Genomic DNA, 19245 nt, shown 5'->3' with positions numbered 1-19245 from the left:
CAGCAGAGTTGTATTAAAATTTTACTTTAGTATGCTAAATAAAAATCCATACTGTAATATTTTAATGTAATATTGTAGAGAGTATGAACTTGCTATGTTAGGTTTTATTTACTTCACTTCTATTAGCTGCTTTGAGAATCCATCTTAAATTGTGTTTATAGCAATTAGTCAAAGTGCTTGGTTTTTTTTTTTTTAATAAGTCCAGTGCATTCAATGTTAATCGTCAGTGAAGTATTTTCTTGTTACTTTGCGTATTTGTAGAGGATATCTTAATCCATTGTTTTGATATTTCACAATTTCTTAATCATAGTATATCATGTAATATGGTCAGTTTTAATTACATAAGTTATAACCTGATAACACTTTATCGTATTAATAAATGCCACACTGATTTGAAAAAGAATTATTTATGTTACATTTTTAAAATTTAAGTGGTGATGTCAGAAAATTCCTTCCTTCAATCATAAGGTTACTTCTAATCAAATGTGCAGCAGAGTTTTACCAAGCTAAAGCTAAAATAAAAAAGTTTTCAGGTTATAAGACTCAATAAGTATGTAGTTGACTATACTAAGATATCCATGAAACACTTAATGAATCATAGAAAATAAGACTGGAGGTATCCCAGTACATTATCCAATTTACACAGTTTTTTGAGTACAGACTTTCTTTGGTAAAGGACCTTTTTAATTATTTCTCTTTTAAAATCTTTTTTTGTAAGTCATGCTTATAAAATTTCTGCTTATTGCCAGATCTTTCTTTTGGATTCTGTACACATGATCTATGCCTTTAACAATGAGTAATGACCAAAATAGGATATAATAATACAGCTGAGGCCTTACTTGTATGGAGCAGTATGTGAAGGTCGCATTGTGTCATGAATTGATATATTCTATTACTTTTGCAATATGATGACGTTACTAGAATATGCTGAAGTTTAATCTACTAAACTCTCAGTTTTCTTTCTAAAGAGCTGTTGCCAGATCATTCTTCCATCTTTTATTCATACATCTGATTTTTACCTCATGTAGTGTTTTTTGATTATTATTTGTCTCATAATGTTTTTATGGAAACTAATCATATTTATTTCACACTATTGACCGAGACGCCAGGTTGCCAAAATAATTTTTGAATTCCAGTCTCTTTCTTTACAGTGCCTGCAACGCTCATCATTTGATGTAATTTGCAAATTTAAGTATATTGTCTATTTCACTGTCCATATCATTAATGAAAATGTCAAATAGCAGTAGATTTGGACAGGCTTTTATGGAGCTTTCTTTGGCATATTCAATTTTGCAATGAATTAAAATAGTTAATTTAAATTTAAATAGCTAATAGCTAAAAAAAAGCTAATTAAAAATAGCTTTTCCAAACATTTGAGCATCCATCTTTACAGTTGTTCCATTTAAGTCGTGTGTTCCAAACTGGCTCATAGGAATTGTTTTATCTGAGAGAAATTCAAAATGCTGGCCAAGGTCAATATTTGTTACATCTGCCTTTCCCTCTGTTGTCGAGGCTTGCTATCTACCATGTCATAGAGAGAAATTTGGGTTGTTTGTTTATTTCACAAATCTGTGTTGATCCTTAGCTTATGATGTTACTGTAACTTTCTAGGACTTGCTGATAGTAGCTAATTTTAGACATAGTGGACACTGAGAGTAAGATAGGCCTGGGAAACACTGCTTTAGGGCCACAAGGAATGGAGAGAACTAAAACTGTAAGTTGTGGATTGTAGTCACAAATGAGAATCAACTTCAGAAAGCTAAAAAAGGGTAAGTTATTTGACAATTCGACTCTCAGCCCTCACGTAACACTTCAATTTTTACATATCCCTGGCTTTATTCCTCATCCTTGTTCTCAGTCATTGTGAGCTTCCCTAGATATGTGTGTGCCTTACCCAAGCCATAACAATCCACCAGTATCCTTGTGCCCGTTTCTTTACACTGTCTCTTGTGGCTCCAATGGGATCCAGTCTCTGTTGGCACCTCCAGGAGCTACTAGTGGAGCATAGGACCTGAAAATATCCTGAGACATGAAGTGGAGTGGAAGAGGGAAAGAGCAGAAGTCATGGACTGTCTTGTGCTGCAGTGTAGGGGTTTTCCCCTATGCTTCAGGCTTTTCTCAGTCCCCAGTGTGTGAATGCAAGAAATTACACTATTCCCCTGAATATCTTTCAGGCCTATCAATTGGCATTCAGTCTCTCAAGAACTGAGAACTGGTTTAATTGCCTTAAAAACGATTAATCCTTTGTGACATTGAGTGTAAAAACTGTTTATTGGGTTAACAACCACTGTCTTGGTTTCTCCAATTTAAGTTTTATGCTATCATTTGCCTATTTCGATCTCTGAGATCATACTCATCCTTCATATGCTCTTGAAGATAACACTTAACGGCTCTGGGATTTTTTTATTATTATTTTGGGCAGATCTCTTCAGGACTAGCTATTTTGTGGGAAAACAAAACAAAAAAAACCCCACAACAAACCAAAAAAAACTAACCCAACAAAAAAACCTCCAAACAATTTTAACTATGTAATTGTCAACCTGAGTTTTTCTTAATCTAATCTGAATTCTTAACCTCTTTTGTTAAATAGGCTTAACAGGTAACCTGTTAACTGTCATGTTCAGTTTTACCTAAGAAATTCAGATTATACTTGTTCTGAATCTTCATGATGTATGGATTATTCTCGTTAATCTACTTAGTGAAATAATAGAAAATTTCACAATGGCCATGTAATAATCACCTTGTTTCTTTAATTCTCTCCTTGTTCGTTATGTAGATGAAATTGACCAGAGACAGAAGTATTATCAGTGTTGTGGCAAGTATGTAAACAGGAATTATCTTGACTATGTATATATGCATATTTTTGTCATGTGAAGAAACTTAATTTCTAAAAAATGCTACTTTAGCCATCTCAAGATGCTGGCACTTCCTTAAAAATGGATCTGCATTAGGTATTAGTAATGTTATTTCATGTCTCTTAACATGAAGTACATCATTTCAGTAGATATTCAGGTTGGTGCTGGTTTGTTTGCTAGTTTTGGGCTCATCAGTAAAAGTTTCTTTAGTGGAGTCTGGACCAGAAATGTATTTGCATTAAATGGTCTTCCCTGTGCCTAGTATCATACAGTTCTCTGGCAAGTTTCTTTCTCTGATTCCCACCCCCCATTTTTCTGGTGAGTCCTTATGTTAGAGGATAAACATTCACTTGTACAGAGTTACTTTATGTTCTGTTTTTCAGCACCTCCTGAGAATTTCAGTCTTCTAGTGACAGTTCACTGCGAAGTTCTTGATATATCTTTATCAAGCACTATTTAGCATTTTTCTATAGGCCGTTGAAGGAATCTGCTTGTTCGGGAAGGTAGTTGACTTGTTCATTGAAGGAAGGCTGCCGTGTGACGCCACTAACAGTACAGTAAGATCTGTATGTTGTCTGTGAGGCTGTTCTCAGAAGATGTGTGAAATAAACAGCTTTTAGTTTTCTGATATTTTGAGGATCTAATCGTAGTCTTGAAGATGAGCACCAATATAATTCTTAACACCCAGTCCGGTTGTGTTCTGTCAGTTGCTAATACCCTTACTTAGACATGCACTTAATTTATTTTTGTCTTTTGTCTCTTTTTGCACTTACAGCTTGGGGGAAAAAGATTCTTTACTAATGGAATGACAAGGCTGTCTTGTCTTCTAATAATACTGAATAGGTTTTTTTGAAGGCCATGGTAATAATAAGCAAACCAATAAATCATGGAGGTATTGCCATGCCTGGATTGATGGTTAAGTCTCATACATTATACAAGTCTAGAATTATTTTGTGTGTTTGGATTTAAAATTGTTGCATGGCTAAGAGGGACAATTAGTACTGAAAAAACAATATTATTAAAAACGGTTCTGGATATTACAAGTGCTTACACCTCAGGGCAAATTCCATGCCATGAGCACTATGATAGATTCATTCTCTGATCATACTTTTTTCATGTAAGGTTATGTTTTAGACTCAACTGACACCTTATGCAAAGCTTCATCTTTGTTACTTACAGACATGGTTTACCACTTTGCATTCCAAGGAAGTGCAGTTTTGCCTGGATTTCTATAGAAGTTGTACATTTCTGAAAAGCATTAAGAATGAAAAGTTTGTGTAGGCCATCCTTTTTCTTTTCCTGTATGAGAAAGAAAAGTCAAAACCAAAAGAAACCCTCTTAGCTCTTTCAGGAAACTGTTAATTTGGAGCAGTTAGGAATAGTATCTCCAATTTATGAATGGTACCAGCAGTACTCTGCAAATACTTCCTTTTATCCTTACACTGCTTCTGAATGAGCGTGTCAAACATCAGGACTTGAAGAAAATGCTAGTTTTTATGTGCTGAAACTTTTCTAGGTTATATATTGCTGTTGGCCATATCTTTCGGTGTGAAAGAGATTGCATTGTATTTAGCCTACTAAAGCTTTACTTGACTGGGAATTCCCAAAATGGAATATACACAGGAGGAAAGCAGTTGACAGAAAGAACTATTTCTTACTAGTTCAGTACCACTTCGTTCAGATTCAGGTTCTTTGTGTTTGGAAAAAGGAATTGGAGCTATACTCAGACTGCTCTCTCTATCTTTGATTCAGTGCATGAATACAGCTGAAATGTGTGTGTGTGTTGAATGGAAGATCATGGGAGAATCTGGGTCTTGGTTGGATGGAGAGAGGTTAGCCAAGACTTTGTATCTGAAAGCATTCCAGCCACTACTAAGTGTCTAATCTTTACTCTAGTCTTATCCTAATAGTAATGAGACTTTGGACAATAAGATCTGTGTTTGTATGCATTACCCTGAAAATAGAGTGCAAGGATATAAGTTAAAATTCTGGTGCCAGGGATGCATTCAGTTATATTGTCTACTGTCTATGTCTTGATTTAGAAAATGGGATTGTACAAAGATAACTTACTTTAAAATAATAAAGAAGCCATGCTAGTCTGGAAAATCTTGTTCTGGTTGGCTTAGGCAAAATTACAGGCCTTTTCTACATTTGGGACCTGCAATTCAGCATGCACACAGCTCTAATGAGAGTGAAGAGCTAACTACGTTACTGAAAAGGGGCAAAGCCCATAGGGAAATGCTTTGGCCTTTGTTTGGTGTGGGCCTGGGTCCCCATTTGACTGCTGTAGATAATGCCTAAGGAGTCATATAATTACAGCCTCTGTAGCTCTTCAATGACAAGAGTGTTAATGCAAGATAATGCTGCCTGAGAAGGTTCACAAGTAATTGCCCATCATGGGATTTTTGAGTTGTTCTATCAGTTAAATATCTTTGGGAATCTGAATCTCGTTTAAGCTACTTCATAGTGAATACATATATTTACCCTATAGTTACAAGAGATGTTGTTAAGTCCATAATGAGTTAGCATTTACAGTACTGAATTAGTCCTGAATCACTGTGTTTTCAGGTATTCAATTAATAATCCTGCTGTTACTTACAGCTTATTTAGTGACTGTTTCACTGAAGATTGAATATGCTGCTAAGGATCAGAGGGTCAGTTCTGAGATCAGACCAGGTTGCTCAGGGCTCTGTGCTCTTGGGTCTGGAAAACCTCTAAGGAAAGAGACTGAACAAGCTCTCTGGGCAGCCTGTGCCACTTCGTACTGCCCTCCTGGGGAAAAAAAGTTTTTCCTTACATCTCGTTGGAAACTCTCTATAATGTTATGTTGTGCTTAAGAGAAATATAAGCTGAAAAAATAAATGCTAGTTTAGATATTTGAAGATTGAGATGAGTAGTGGTTATTTTTCTACTTAAGGAGTTGATTGAATCCAATATTTTCTCCCATTGATCTAAGAGGACAGCATTTCACCCTCAAAGCTGCTTTGAGAAATTCAGCTACTCAGTTGCAGGTGCAGGGTTAATAGTTATCTAGACTTAGGGCTTTATCTTACCTCTTGAAAAGCCTCTGGGGAGTGGATGAATCAGGTCTCCTAATTGAACAAGCTAGAGGCTGCAGAAACATGGAAGTGGAACAGGTGACAAGAATGGCAGAAAATACTTTGGCTTCTCTTGCTGGCTGGGCTAGCAGGTGTTGACAGGCACATAAAGGTAGGGGTGGGAAAACTGTCAGCTTTTCCTATTCTCACCTTTGACAGAACGGGAATAAATAGAACAACTTATCTTTTATGTTCAAATATAATTCCAGAAGAAACATTTCATCAGATTCTATTCCCAAGTGTGTCTTAAATACCAAAGAAAAAAAAAAATAACCTCAAAAATAGAAAGAGCAAGCATCTGTCTTTAACTGGAGTTAGAAGTTACTCTTCAAAAACAAAACAAAACCACTAACCCTTATTTTTTATTTCCTTTCTGACAAAATAAATTGGACAAATTAATATTAGCTTTAATAGACTTTCTGTGACATGTAAGCAAAATTGAACTGATTTTATACTTAAGAAAATCACCATCACTCAGCAAATCCTGTTTATGTTAGGGGAGGGAAAAAAGACTCTGCTTGTGTATTCACACTCTGGCCAGGAAAGAATCTTGACTCTTTTGCTTTTGAAGTATTTAGTAAAACTGGACCCTTTCATTTTATAGTTAAGAGATTAAGGGTTCTCTAGTTTGAAGTGATACCACATAATCAGAATTAATAACAGAAATTGGTGTTCTGAATAGCAGCTTTTCCTATCCAGGTCTGTCGGCCTGTGGTCACCTTTTCTCTCAAATGCTTTTACTACATCTTTACTCTAAATCAGTTTCTTCTATTTGTTTCTTTACACTTCAGAGTCTTCACAGTTTGTTGTTCAGAACTAGTTATGAGCACAGAGATTGCAGGACTATGCAAATGATTTCTACATCTTCTAATGCTCACTTTGGCATATTTGGTATTGCCAAGCGTGTTTCAAAAAGTGATTGTGCAAAACTTTCTTATGGGAAATTTCTGGTCTTCATGGTTGATTAAAAAAAAAAAGAAACCAAACAAAACCAAACAATAAACAAACCCAAAACAACACAAACAAACCAACCCATGGAACCAGAGAGTATAAGAAATCCAAAACCATCAATCCAGTCTTATGTTGTGGTTTTTTTTTTTTTTTTAAAAACATGATTGGAAGGGTTAGAATTACTGATGCTGGTAGTTCACAATACTGTGATTGATGGTCTGGTGTCAGGACCAGTAAAGCAGGTGTCTGCTTTACTACTTTAGGTTGAAATGGCTGATAAATTATTCTTCCATTTCAAGCCATTCTTTGCTGTAGCTGCACCCTCTCCTGGAAGTCCTTGCTGTTGTGTTTGATGTTTGACACTGCAGGTGGTTCCTGCTCCTCTTCCTCCTTGCCCCTGGATGTCATGGTGATCATGCATGTCAGGATGAGCCAGTCTGGAGGGGCCCCTCCTACTTGTGCTGTCTGGCCTCCAGCTCTCTGCCCCTGTGCTTCTTGTTCCTGCCCTGAGCTATCTTCTAAGTTTGGTAGCCTGTATCTCTGTCTTAATGCACGGAACAATACTGTGGTGATACTCATTAATCGTTCAGTACCTTCAGACCTGAGAGCATGCCCCAGCCAGTGAAGCAACCAGTTCTAGACATCCTTTGTGGATTCTGCATTATATTAAATCTATGACTAGTAAATTAAATGTGGCTGGGGAGAATGCTTCTGGATTCTCTGCAGTACTCGGTACTAGACACAGCCTTGTTGTTTTCCTGAATTGAGTTCCTTAATTGTGAATAAAGTAACAACTTGTTTTCCAATAGTTTTAATTGTATTGCGCTTAATATTGATAAGCCAGTGCAAAACTTATTCTAAAACCTGTAAAAGCAGAGCTAGTTGGCCATTTGTAGTCATATTTGTAGGTCTGAGATTGACCGATTACTTCTATTTAACTCAAGTTTTCTAAGGTTTATCTTCCTTTTATTTCTAAAGTCAGTTTACTTTCTTAACCCTCTCTTTAACAGATGAACCATGTAAAAGACAGATTTGGTGACAGTGTGCCAGAAGAAGTACTTCTGCTATGTCTGGGCATTACTTCAGGAGTTGGCAGATTGATCTTTGGCAGAGTTGCAGATTATATTCCTGGTGCAAAAAAAGTTTATTTACAGGTATGTCTTTACGCTGTTCTGAAGGAATTTACAAACAATATTCTGAAGGCTTTGGTTGCAGGTACTATTAAGTAAGCAGAATTAACTGATTGGATATTCAAATTCAAGAAGTTTCAAAACTCTAGGAAACTCAATGTATGTTTTTTGATACTAGGAGCCTTTGGTGTCTGATTTTTATTTTTTTTTCTTAATGCTAAGGAAACATGTCTACTACCTTGTCATGGTTTAACACCAGCTGGTAACTAGGACCACGCAGCTGTTCACTCACTCCCCCTTCCTCCCCAGGGAGAAAAGGGTGGGGATGGGACAAAACAAAACAAAAAAACCCCAAACAAACAACAACAAAACCAACAAAAAACACCAAAAACAAATTTAATAGACTAGTAGTGAAAGCGGAAAAAGAAATGCTAATGATGATAATAGTGAAAGAATATACAAAATGAAGTGATGCAACAAAAATTGTTCTCACCACCTGAGGATTGGTTGCCCGGCCTGTCCTGAGCAGTGGTTGCAGATTCATCCCCACCCTGGCCAACCCCCATTTATATACTGAGCATGACATCTATGGTATTGAATATTCCTTGAAAACCAGGACATACCTGCTGGCTGTTTTCAGCTGGGAATGAGCGAAATTACTAATCATTAGCATGTGAGTGAGAAAACCTTTGGGGATTCTTTTGTTTCTGCTTTCCCTGTTTTATCCCATGATTTCATAACGGTTGCAGAAAGATTAATTTTTTTATATGTTCTTCTGTTAAGGATTTTGGATCTCTTTCTTGATCTTTGATAGGTGATAATTTGGTGTCAAGTATGTTCAGTGCATAATGCACACTGGTAAAGCCATGGGAATGTCAGAGGTGCTTAGCTGAGAAGATTTTGCTGAATGGAGGGGGTTACTTGCAGAAAGAGTCACAGCTTACGGAAATGCTGAAGCTTGGGAATGAAGGAGTATATACACTTTTTTCCCTCCACACTTAGAAATGCTATTTTCTTGAGAAAATAGTGTTCGTGTAGATTTTTGGAAAAGCTTTAGTTAATAAGTTGCATGTTATCAACCACTGGGTGTTACTGTTTTGTTGTTTTAAAATGAATAGCAAGGGAGACATCTAATGGCTGTTGTCTGTACTACATTATTAAAAACAATTTTTAAGGAAGAACCACTTATCTTCTGAAGATAGTGTTTATTGCCACAGTTACATAAATTTCGATTCCCTGATGATGGAGACTGGGACTGTATCTTATTCATTTACGTTGATTTAATACCTATTGTTACACTTCCAGATAATGTCATTATTAAAACAAAAAGTGAAAAGGCAGCATTGAGATGCTACACATGATTTACAAAGCATAAATACTAAACTTGCAGTAAAACCTACAAGCTTTTTTTCTTTTCCTTGAATAGCTAAAACTGAAAACCATGGACTAGGATGCTTCTGAGTACTGTTAGTTTCACCTAGTTTTAAGCAGGAAAAACACATTAATTTTTGCCGAGCCATGCCCCAGCATCTTCAGCTCTCCTGTTTCAAATCAGCGTTTTTGAGAGAAAGTGAATATTCACCTCAGGTATTATTCTGGATTGTCCAACAGTTCATACTATCATCCTATCTCATGCAAAAGTTATTTCAGAATTAATTTTGACGAATACAAATAAAAACTCTTTCCTCTTAGAACTTCACTGTCTCATAATTGAACAACTTAGAGTTCTCCCCAGCAAGTTCAACCTTCATCTTTCTGTTTCTGCATTCTTTCTTAGGGACCTGTTTTGCTGGATTTTGCTTTACAAATTCTACCTTTAGTAACATGATTATAGATCCTATCTTTGGTAGAATGATGCATTATGTCTCTTGTGGATACAAAGTTTAGTAATTTTGGTTTTAGTGCTGCTTTTACCATTATATGATAATACAAAGAATCTGGTCAACAATATCTTAAAGAGTTTGTCTACAGATAACCACATTACTACTTAGATATAAACTAATCTCAAATAATATTTGTATTTTTGTCTATCAGAATACACAGAACTGAGAATTTTTTCACCTCTATCCTTAAGTTCCTATAAGAAGATAAATGTTTCAGTTTCTGCTTCTATACCATACTTTAGATGCTTCACAACAGGTTTTTTTTTAATATGCTAAATAAAGCATGTTACCTAAAAGAACTTTTATGCTGTCCTGAAAGTAAATTTTCATCTAGCTGTATGCTTAAAGACTTTTCCTAATGAAGTAATTTATTTGATGTCACTTACCCATCAAAAAATTGTGATGTCTGGTAGTTAAGTGACTTTGTTTCTTTAATAGTCTACAAGTGACCAATGCATAATGCATGTATCTTATTTGGAAAATGTGCTTGTGCAGTTAGGTGGAACATTGGTTTCGTATGCTGACACATGGATGGTGCACAAGCAAAACTCTTACCTCTTTTTATTTTCTCTTTAATTCTGCTTAAATTTGCTCAAAGACAGAGTTTTATTCCTTTAATTTACAACAAACAAATAATCTAAGATGATAATATGAAATTTTTGCAAGTATGCATGGCTACAGGAATGCAGCAAGATACCTTTATGTGGAAAAAGTGAAATGAGACTTTCAAATACCACCCTGTTGAATATAAGCACCCTGAAGCAATCACTCATAATACTGATATCTTTACTTAAACTACAATGGTGAGGAATCTAGTTATAGTGTTTTAGCTGTATTAAACTCATGATATTTTTATGGCTTTCACTTGTGAAAAGAGCAGAGAGTAATTTTTCAAAAAGTTGATGGCACAAGCAATGACCTTATATCATCACTGCAGGCTATTTGGTTACAAATGCATTTTGAAAACTTGTGAAATGGGTAGGGGAATTCCTTTGTTTGCATGTCATGACAGTAATATGCGTGTGTTTGTGTTTTATCTTGGTATGTAGCTTCTGATGCTGGTGATCCATGGAGACTGCTTATATTAATTTTAAAGCGAATACAGGCAGACAATTTAATTCACTGCAAATACAAGAAAGACCATCTGTTCCCTTTATCTTTACTGATTTGATGCAACATGTTTTTTGTATTTTTTTCCTTGGTTGTGTTTAGGTGGCCTCATTCTTCTTTATTGGCCTGATGTCTATGATGATTCCACTGTGCCACGTCTTTGGAGGTCTCATTGCTGTCTGTCTCTTTATGGGCCTGTTTGATGGCTGCTTTATTTGCATTATGGCTCCTATTGCCTTTGAGCTTGTTGGGGCTCAAGATGTCTCCCAGGCCATAGGATTTCTACTGGGATTTATGTCAATACCTATGACAGTTGGTCCACCCATTGCAGGTAAGTACAGATATGGTCTGTAGTTGTAAATGTGTTTCTATGGTTGCATGACTTTGGCCATATTTTCTGTTCCCACATCATCTGCAGTGCACCTACGTTGGAGTTTTTCTTGGTATGTGCTCCAGAATATGTGGTGAATTTAACTGCTGCTCATGGCTTATTAATTTACTGTACTCTTTAAAGTTTGCTTCAGTAATCTTTATTGTTATGCAGATGTAAAACATTCTTCAAAAGAAAGATAGGTTTCCTGTTGGATTGAGGACCTGACACTTTCTGGACTGTTGAGGTGACAGCCTATATGTTGACTGTGTTACAGAAGGACTTCAAATTATAATCTGAAAATTAATTGGACTCGAAAAATTGGCTCATGTAAAAACAATTGTGAGGGTAAAAGCTCCAGTCACTTTAATTGCTTCTTATAAGTAGGAACACTGACTTTTTTCATTCTTTGATGGGAGACTGTTTGACAAAGTACAGGTTTTGAAGATGAAAACTAAATTCTTTGGGAGGTGGCAACAGCTTAAACTATAATCCTTACCACTGCTGATTTTCAATCATAATTTATCTGAATGTCTTCTGAGTGCTCTGAAAGATCCTTAGTAAGTCGTAACTGAACTATACTGATGACACCAAGCTGAGTGGTGCAGTTGACACGCCTGAGGGACAGGATGCCACCTAGAGGGACCTGGACAAGCTTGAGAAGTGGGTCCATGTGAACCTTGTGAGATTCAACGGGGCCAAGTGCAGGGTCCTGCACCTGGGTCGGGGAAACCCCTGGTATCAATATAGGCTCAGGGTTGAAGTGATTGAGAGGAGCCCTGATGAGAAGGACTTGGGGGGGTACTGGTGGACAAAAACCTGGATATGAGCTGACAATGCGTGCTTGCAGCCCAGAGAGCAAATAGCAAGCTGCATTGAAAGAAGCGCGGCTAGCAGGTCAAGGGAAGTGATTTTTCCCCTCTGCTCCACTCTGGTGAGACCCCACCTGGAGTACTGCAGCCAGCTCTGGAGTCCTCAGCACAGGAAGGACATAGGCCTGTTGGTGCAGATCCAGAGGAGGGCCAGGAAAATGATCAGAGGGCTGGAACACCTCTCCTATGAAGACAGGCTGAGGGAGTTGGGGTTATTCAGCCTGGGGAAGAGAAGGCTCCAGGGAGACCTTGCTATGGTCTTTCAATACTTAAAGGGGGCTCATAAGAAAGATGGGGACAAGATTTTTAGTAGGGCCTGTTGCAATAGGACAAGGGGTAATGATTTTAAACTAAAAGAGGGTAGATTTAGACTAGATATAAGGGAGAATATGGTGGTGAGACACTGGAACAGGTTGCCCAGAGAGATGGTAGATGCCCCATCCCTGGAAACATTCAAGGTCAGGTTGGATGGAGCTCTGAGCAATCTGATCTAGTTGAAGATGTCCCTGCTCATTGCAGGGAGTTTGGATTAGATGACCTTTAAAGGTCCCTTCCAACCCAAATGATTCTATGATTCATTATGAAGAATCATAGAATGGTTTGGGTTGGAAGGGACCTTAAAAGTTATCTAGTTCCAAGCCCCCTGCCATGGGCAGGGACACTTCCCACTAGACCAGGTTGCTCAAAGCCCCATCCAGCCTGGCCTTGAACACTTCCAGGGATGGGGCATCCACAACCAGCCTGGGCAACCTGTTCCAGTGTAAATAAAATTTTAGAGCTAGAACAGCATAGACTAGGCAACTCCTGATCTTGAACAGAGTTTGGTTGATGGGAGGAGTTTTGAGACAGCAATTAGAGTGAATTGTTAGAAAACATGCTTTTTAATAAAAGGCTACCAGGAATGCAATATACGCAGTATATCTAGAATAAGATTAAGAGGCATGTTGATCAAAAGCAACTGTTACCAAAAGAGGGAGAATTTCTCCAAGTCATTGCAAGATTCAAGTGTTGGAGAAGCTGAAATGAGCAACTTTCAAATAGGAAATATGGTACGTGTTTTTAATGATGGGTGGTAATTAAGCAGTTGGGCAGTGACATACTGAGTTCTTTGTTACTTGGCGTCTTTAAATCAACTCTGGAATACCTTTCTACCTACATATACACACCTATATTTGGCCATCAGGTAGTCAGATTAGTGTTTATAATAATCTGTGTCAGCTCTCAAGTTTCTGATTCCAAAGAAACTGTGTGGTTTTTGTAGATTCAGAGGCCCCATTATTTATCAGTTGTAACTTTCTGTCTTGCCAGGCTTGCTGCGTGATCACCTCGGCACCTACGATGTAGCATTTTACCTGGCAGGAGTCCCTCCCCTTATTGGCGGAGCTATATTATGCGTCATCCCCTGGGTCCATGAACGGCAGAAGTTAAAAGAAAGAGCAAAACCTGGTGATGGAGAAACTACTGAGAAAATGCTGGAAAACGAAAACACTCTGGTGTTGGATGGTACAGAAAAGCCAGTCAAAGAGATGGAATCTGGTGTTTGATGCTTTCTTTCCCTGTACCAGCCCGACCTTCTTCTACTGAACCTGGATTTGTACTTTTTGACTGAAGATACTAAATGATGCTGAAGACTTTTTGAACTATTACTCAATTTGCAAAACTGCTAGAAGAATCTTTTATACCATTGAACTTTTTTTGATGAGTTGTTGAGTTTGATTTCAAGCCACATTTTCAAGGTATTTGAAGTTTTGTAGCATTAGTGTGTACATATGTAGTGATTCTGTGTGTGAAGAGAATATTTTTCTAATTCATCAGAGCCTATTTCTGGAAGTGTGAAAGCTGGTTTCGGTTCACTGACCCAGGATCTTCAATAACTTTTATAGTCCATCCAATGCAGGCACACCCGTGGGTGTTTATACTGGGAAATATAGTAGCTCTTACGACTGATTTGGTTTTTTTTTTGAAGTTTCTCATGTTGTTTTATAGTCTTTTACAATTCTATATAATGAACACAGATATGCATCTTCATGATTCCCTTAAATCTTGCTGAAATCATTGGAAAACTACATTATTAAACATCTATTTTATTTTCTCTAAATACCCCAGCCTGCTCAGTTTGCTAAACAATTACCTGTTTTTGCATTGATTCACCTCTTCACAGTAGCCCGAACAAAGAACATTAAGGATGAAATTTTTGATGGGCACAATTTTTGAATATGCACAGACTAAGCTCCATGTGCAAATTCAGACATAAAGCTGCTGAATGATAGATTTTTTTTTTATTTTTGTGAAGGCAATACTATTAACATATATGTGTATATTTTTTTCCTAGCTAAACCTCAGAATAGCTGATACTTTTGAAATTGTACTGACAGTAATACTTAGGAGCAGTATTGTGAATTAGACTAAATTTCAAATTATTCTGTTGTACTTGTTAGTTTCTTTTTTTTATTCTCAAAACCAAGACAGCTTTAAAGAATACATTCTAAGTGCAATAATAAGTTGTTCTTAAAGTGGAAATATACAAGAGCTATTAAAATAACATACAACAATTAAAGATTTTTGCACTAAGTGAACATGCAGGTTTATTACAGGTCTTTATAGCTGTGTTCAATTGCATGTAGGTATAGCTCCATATTTTATTCAAATCTAAAGAAGTGTCTTTTCATGTCCTATTTCTTGCTTAACAAGCTACAGATGGCCCTATTATTTATGTATTCTTAGGTATTATGCACTGTTTGTCAAGCAGGTATTTCTGAAAGCCTTTCTCTGAAAAATATTTAAAAGCATAATACTTTGAGATGAAAACACTGCTTTTCAGTTTATCATAAAACACTTCCAAGGACATTGTTTATTTGCGGATATGGATCAGCAATGCAGTGGAATACTTAAATGTTCTTTATTTCAGGTCCATTCAATACCGATCACTTTTCTTGTCTCGTTTAGATGTGTCATAGCAAAAATTAAACTAAATGTGATCTGAAGACAAAATGCACATTGAAGTGCATTTTCTTAATTAGTAACAATACCTGTTCTTTACATAAACCACAGAGACATACTGTTTTAAAATTATAACCCTTATTGTCTTTTCTATTTCTATTATTTTTTTCTCCAGCTGTAGGAAATTATACAGAAAGCCCATGCACATTTGTGATATAGAACATTGTTAGCAATAGTATTGCTTAGAACGTTTACATCTATCAACTTATAAAAGTCGTTTAAATATAATCATGCAAAGCATCCTAATTATTGGAGACCAAAGCTCATACCTTATTTTATATTGCAGAATTTCGATCTCTGCTTTATGGGAGTGAGGCTTAAAAGAATTTAATATTAAAATGTTAGAGGTGTATGGGAGGGACTTGGAGGAGGAAAAAAAGAAATAAAAAAAATCTGTAAAACAGAGGTTCCTTTAAGTTCACTGGGACTTGTGCTTCTGCACCTCATAAATGCTTCTAAAGATGTCATTAAAATATTCATGGTATTATTAATTAAAATTACTACAAAATGCTGCCTTCATTACAAAAGCTCATGCTGTTCTTGCATTTCTGTAGAACGTGTTATTCAGTATTATCTTCTCTTTAGGCAACACAAAAGGTGTTGAGTAAGTGTGGTAAAAGCCTCTTGTTTCCTATTGCTTTGTTGTGAAAGATTAGTATTCATCACATATCTTACATTTCTGGTGGTTTAGCTTTGAGTTTTTAACCAAAAAACAAGACAGCTTTTTAGCACTGATGTAATTTGAAATCATTGTGACCAGACGTCTTGATGTAACTGTGGCATCTTCCTGACTTGCTGCTCTGTATCTATTTTATATTCTCTCCCAGATAATTTATATAATTGTTGTTAAGTTTTAGAAATCATACAGAAATAGTGTAACAATAGTATGAATTAATTATTGCCATACCCTTTAAAAATGTATTTGTACATAAAAATCCCCACTCTTATATTTGAGTAACTAAAAATGTAAATTATGCTTACAAATATGAAGGGCAGCATTTAAAAAAACCAAACCCCAGAGACTCTGGGAAGAGGGTGCAATGAGTGAATAATTGTTTAGGAGCGATAACTATGTTAAAACCAGCTACTGAATGGGATGTCAGACAAGAGGTAAACAGAGTTAGGGGTAGGAAGCTATGCTGTGTGATGATGATGTGATAACGAACCTATTTCTGGTGCCAGTGCTTGTTTTATAACAATGTTAAAATTGAGAAGGCTGCAGGAAAAAATGAAATTTTGGAAAAGGTAAAAAAAAAAAGTAAATTAATTTACTTGCATGAGAATTGTTAGTATCTTTACTGTTAGCTTGTATCTATGGGGGGAAATGTTGAATAGAAAATATTCTGTATTGGACATAAGCATAAGAAGATTGTGTCCTAAAGATGGATAAGATGCAGTTGAAACACAAGTAAAGTTCAAATTGTTAGCGGTGAGGCTAACCATTGAGAAACTTATTTAGATACCAATTTCTATATGCCCTGAGTTTTAAAAATGAGGTTAGCTGCCTCTCTTTAAAAAAAAAAAAAAAAAAAAAAAACCAAAACAAAAACAAACAAACAAAAAAACCAACCCAAAACACAGAAAACCCAACACAAATTAGGAATTGTTTAGTATGTGTATGAAAAAATGATTGAATAATGTAGAAATGGTTGCTATTCTGAAAACTAGGAGACAAAAGCCCTGAACACTCAATTTTATTTTGACTGAGTAAATGTAAATAAACTTTTGTAACAAAATTTAATTTTAGGTGTGACAACCTGTTCATGGGAAACCTGCTGAACTCTTATTTAGATGAAATAATTCATGCCAGATTTAATCTTGTTGGGGTAGATTCTAAAATTAAAATACTGGCTTAGTTCAAGAAAACCCTTAACTCTTTCAGATGTAGAACGCTTTCACTCTCCCTCTCTTGAGAACAGTTCATAGGGTACTTTTCACAGACATTGCTCTCCCATCCTGGAAACAGAGTAATCGTCTTTTTTCCATTAAGTGTTCTCAGGGTCAGCTTCAGAAGAAATTGGGTAGAAAGAGGTTCACTTAAAATGGCATTGTGAAATTTCCAGTCCTACTTGATGCTGTAATTTCATACAGCGGATGTTGAAACTGAGCCTAATTTTGAGCAAGGGGTTGGCTTTATGTATGGCTGACACTTAGGTTTTTTCAGTAGGTATGAGATCCTTGTAGATCTTAATATATCTGTTCAGCAAAGAGTCTGAAATAAGGAAAACTCTTCAGGTTCTTATTTACATCTAAGCTATGCAACAACATACAATGTATAATTAATAAAAAAATATTGTTGGATTTATTCTGACTACATGTTAAAGGACCTGTACAAGTCTCAAGCCAAGACTTCAAATTAACATACTCTTAGAATTTCTTTCATTCAGATCTGTTCAGCATTAACACTTAAATTTTTTGTCTAAGTTTACTTTCAGCAACTGTTTATGGACCTTCCTAAACAGCTCACTCAAGTCAAAGATGACATAGCCATACCCTGAAGGGCCATCCTTCAGGGTATACTCAGTATCATATGAGGTAGACAACTGACATTTTTCTCCTTTGGCTCTTCATGTTTGATGTCTGGGCATGTACATTCCCCCCTTCCCTTTGGAGACACTGGATTGTCAAAGCTGATGCACACCATATTATATTTTTTCAGCCTTCCTTTCTCAAACTTCTTCCCTGCATTAAACCTTTGAATAGCCATAGCCTGATAGACTAGGCAAGTTTTTATGAAGTGGGAGACGTGAGGCTGAATCAATTCACAGGAGTGGCTGAAGGCAGTTCTCATGCTAGGTGAATGCTTCGATCACACGCTTCATGATGTAAAAAATGGACACTACCTTCTTAAAGCAAGAATGCTCATTTGCGTCAGGTAAGACATGCCAAAGGGACAGGAGATGCTTCCTTGCAGCCCCAAAAGGCATATCTAAGGATGGGAATCAATACTACTATCCTTACTATCGTCCTTACGGGTTAGCTTAAGTGGGTGGGCTCTCACTGTGCTGGCACGGGGCAGCTCCCTGCTTTGCCCCTTGCTGGTGGGGAGCCCAGGCGGAGGGGCTCGGCTGTCCTCCCCCAGCAGGGAACAGAGGTGCTGCCTAGTTTGGGGCCCGGTTCACCTCCAGGGAGCTGGAAGTCTTATGGATGCTCACTTTCAGGCATCTTAACTCTTCTGTTGGAACCGACCCTCTGATATTAAGAGTGTGTGTGTACGTATTTATAAATACAATGTATTTCGACCAGGGCCTTTAACTACGGGAGCTATAGCACTGGCATGTGGGAGACAGCTGAGGAAGAAGTCATTATTTTCATTTGTGTGTTTCACTGTTGACAAGCGCAGCAGCATTACAGTTCCAGGCAGCCAGTGAGTTTCTAGTCATGTAAACTTTGGCATACTTTCAATATGCCTTTTAGTCTTATATATATTGTGTCAACATTTTTAATGTTTTGGAACAGCGTATGCTAAGATTAGAGTGATTTTATACTAAAATGTCTGCTACTATTGACAACACTGACATGTTTGAGTATCTTTATAGACCTCATATTTTGTATGTTGTTTTTGATATTAAAAGATATACATTTTGCTAGCCTTAACTCCATTCTTTAAAGTTCTGCTTTGTTAGAAGGGTAAGAAATGAATGTCCAATGTTTTCCATGGTGCTAAAGTAACTGTGATCAGTCTCAAATTACTCAGAATAAAGATGGTAGTTCTCAAGTGCCCTATTTGTTACTGCATGCATCATTTTTAGGCTTGTTCTCCTGTAAAACTTGTCATTTCTTAAAAGTAATTTTGTGTTATATTCTGATAACTAGTGAATCACATGCACGTACTTTTGTATGAAAGTCTTTAGAGCTTTTATTATCACTGTGCTCTGATTGGATTGTCCCCATCACATTTGCTCCTAAATTAATATACGATGCAACCCATTTCATTCTGATTGCACCGACGATCCATTTTAAGACCAATGGTTTA

At 36.6% G+C, this 19245-nt stretch overlaps 1 protein-coding gene across 1 annotated transcript in view; it reads left to right on the top strand.

Annotated features, from left to right (window-relative positions):
- Positions 1-18995, top strand: part of SLC16A10 (solute carrier family 16 member 10) — a 77247-nt gene extending 58252 nt beyond the window's left edge. Inside the window, exons 4-6 of the mRNA XM_074580938.1 lie at positions 7915-8058; positions 11130-11358; positions 13578-18995. Coding sequence (XP_074437039.1) covers positions 7915-8058; positions 11130-11358; positions 13578-13813 — 609 coding nt within the window. The 3' untranslated portion in view covers positions 13814-18995. The remainder of the gene's footprint in view (positions 1-7914; positions 8059-11129; positions 11359-13577) is intronic.
- Positions 18996-19245: the final 250 nt, after the last annotated feature.

The sequence above is a fragment of the Larus michahellis genome, chromosome 3 (genome assembly GCF_964199755.1).
Source record: "Larus michahellis chromosome 3, bLarMic1.1, whole genome shotgun sequence".
Taxonomy (NCBI): domain Eukaryota; kingdom Metazoa; phylum Chordata; class Aves; order Charadriiformes; family Laridae; genus Larus; species Larus michahellis.
Note: the sequence above shows the minus strand (reverse complement) of the source record. Positions and strands in the feature narration are given on the sequence as shown.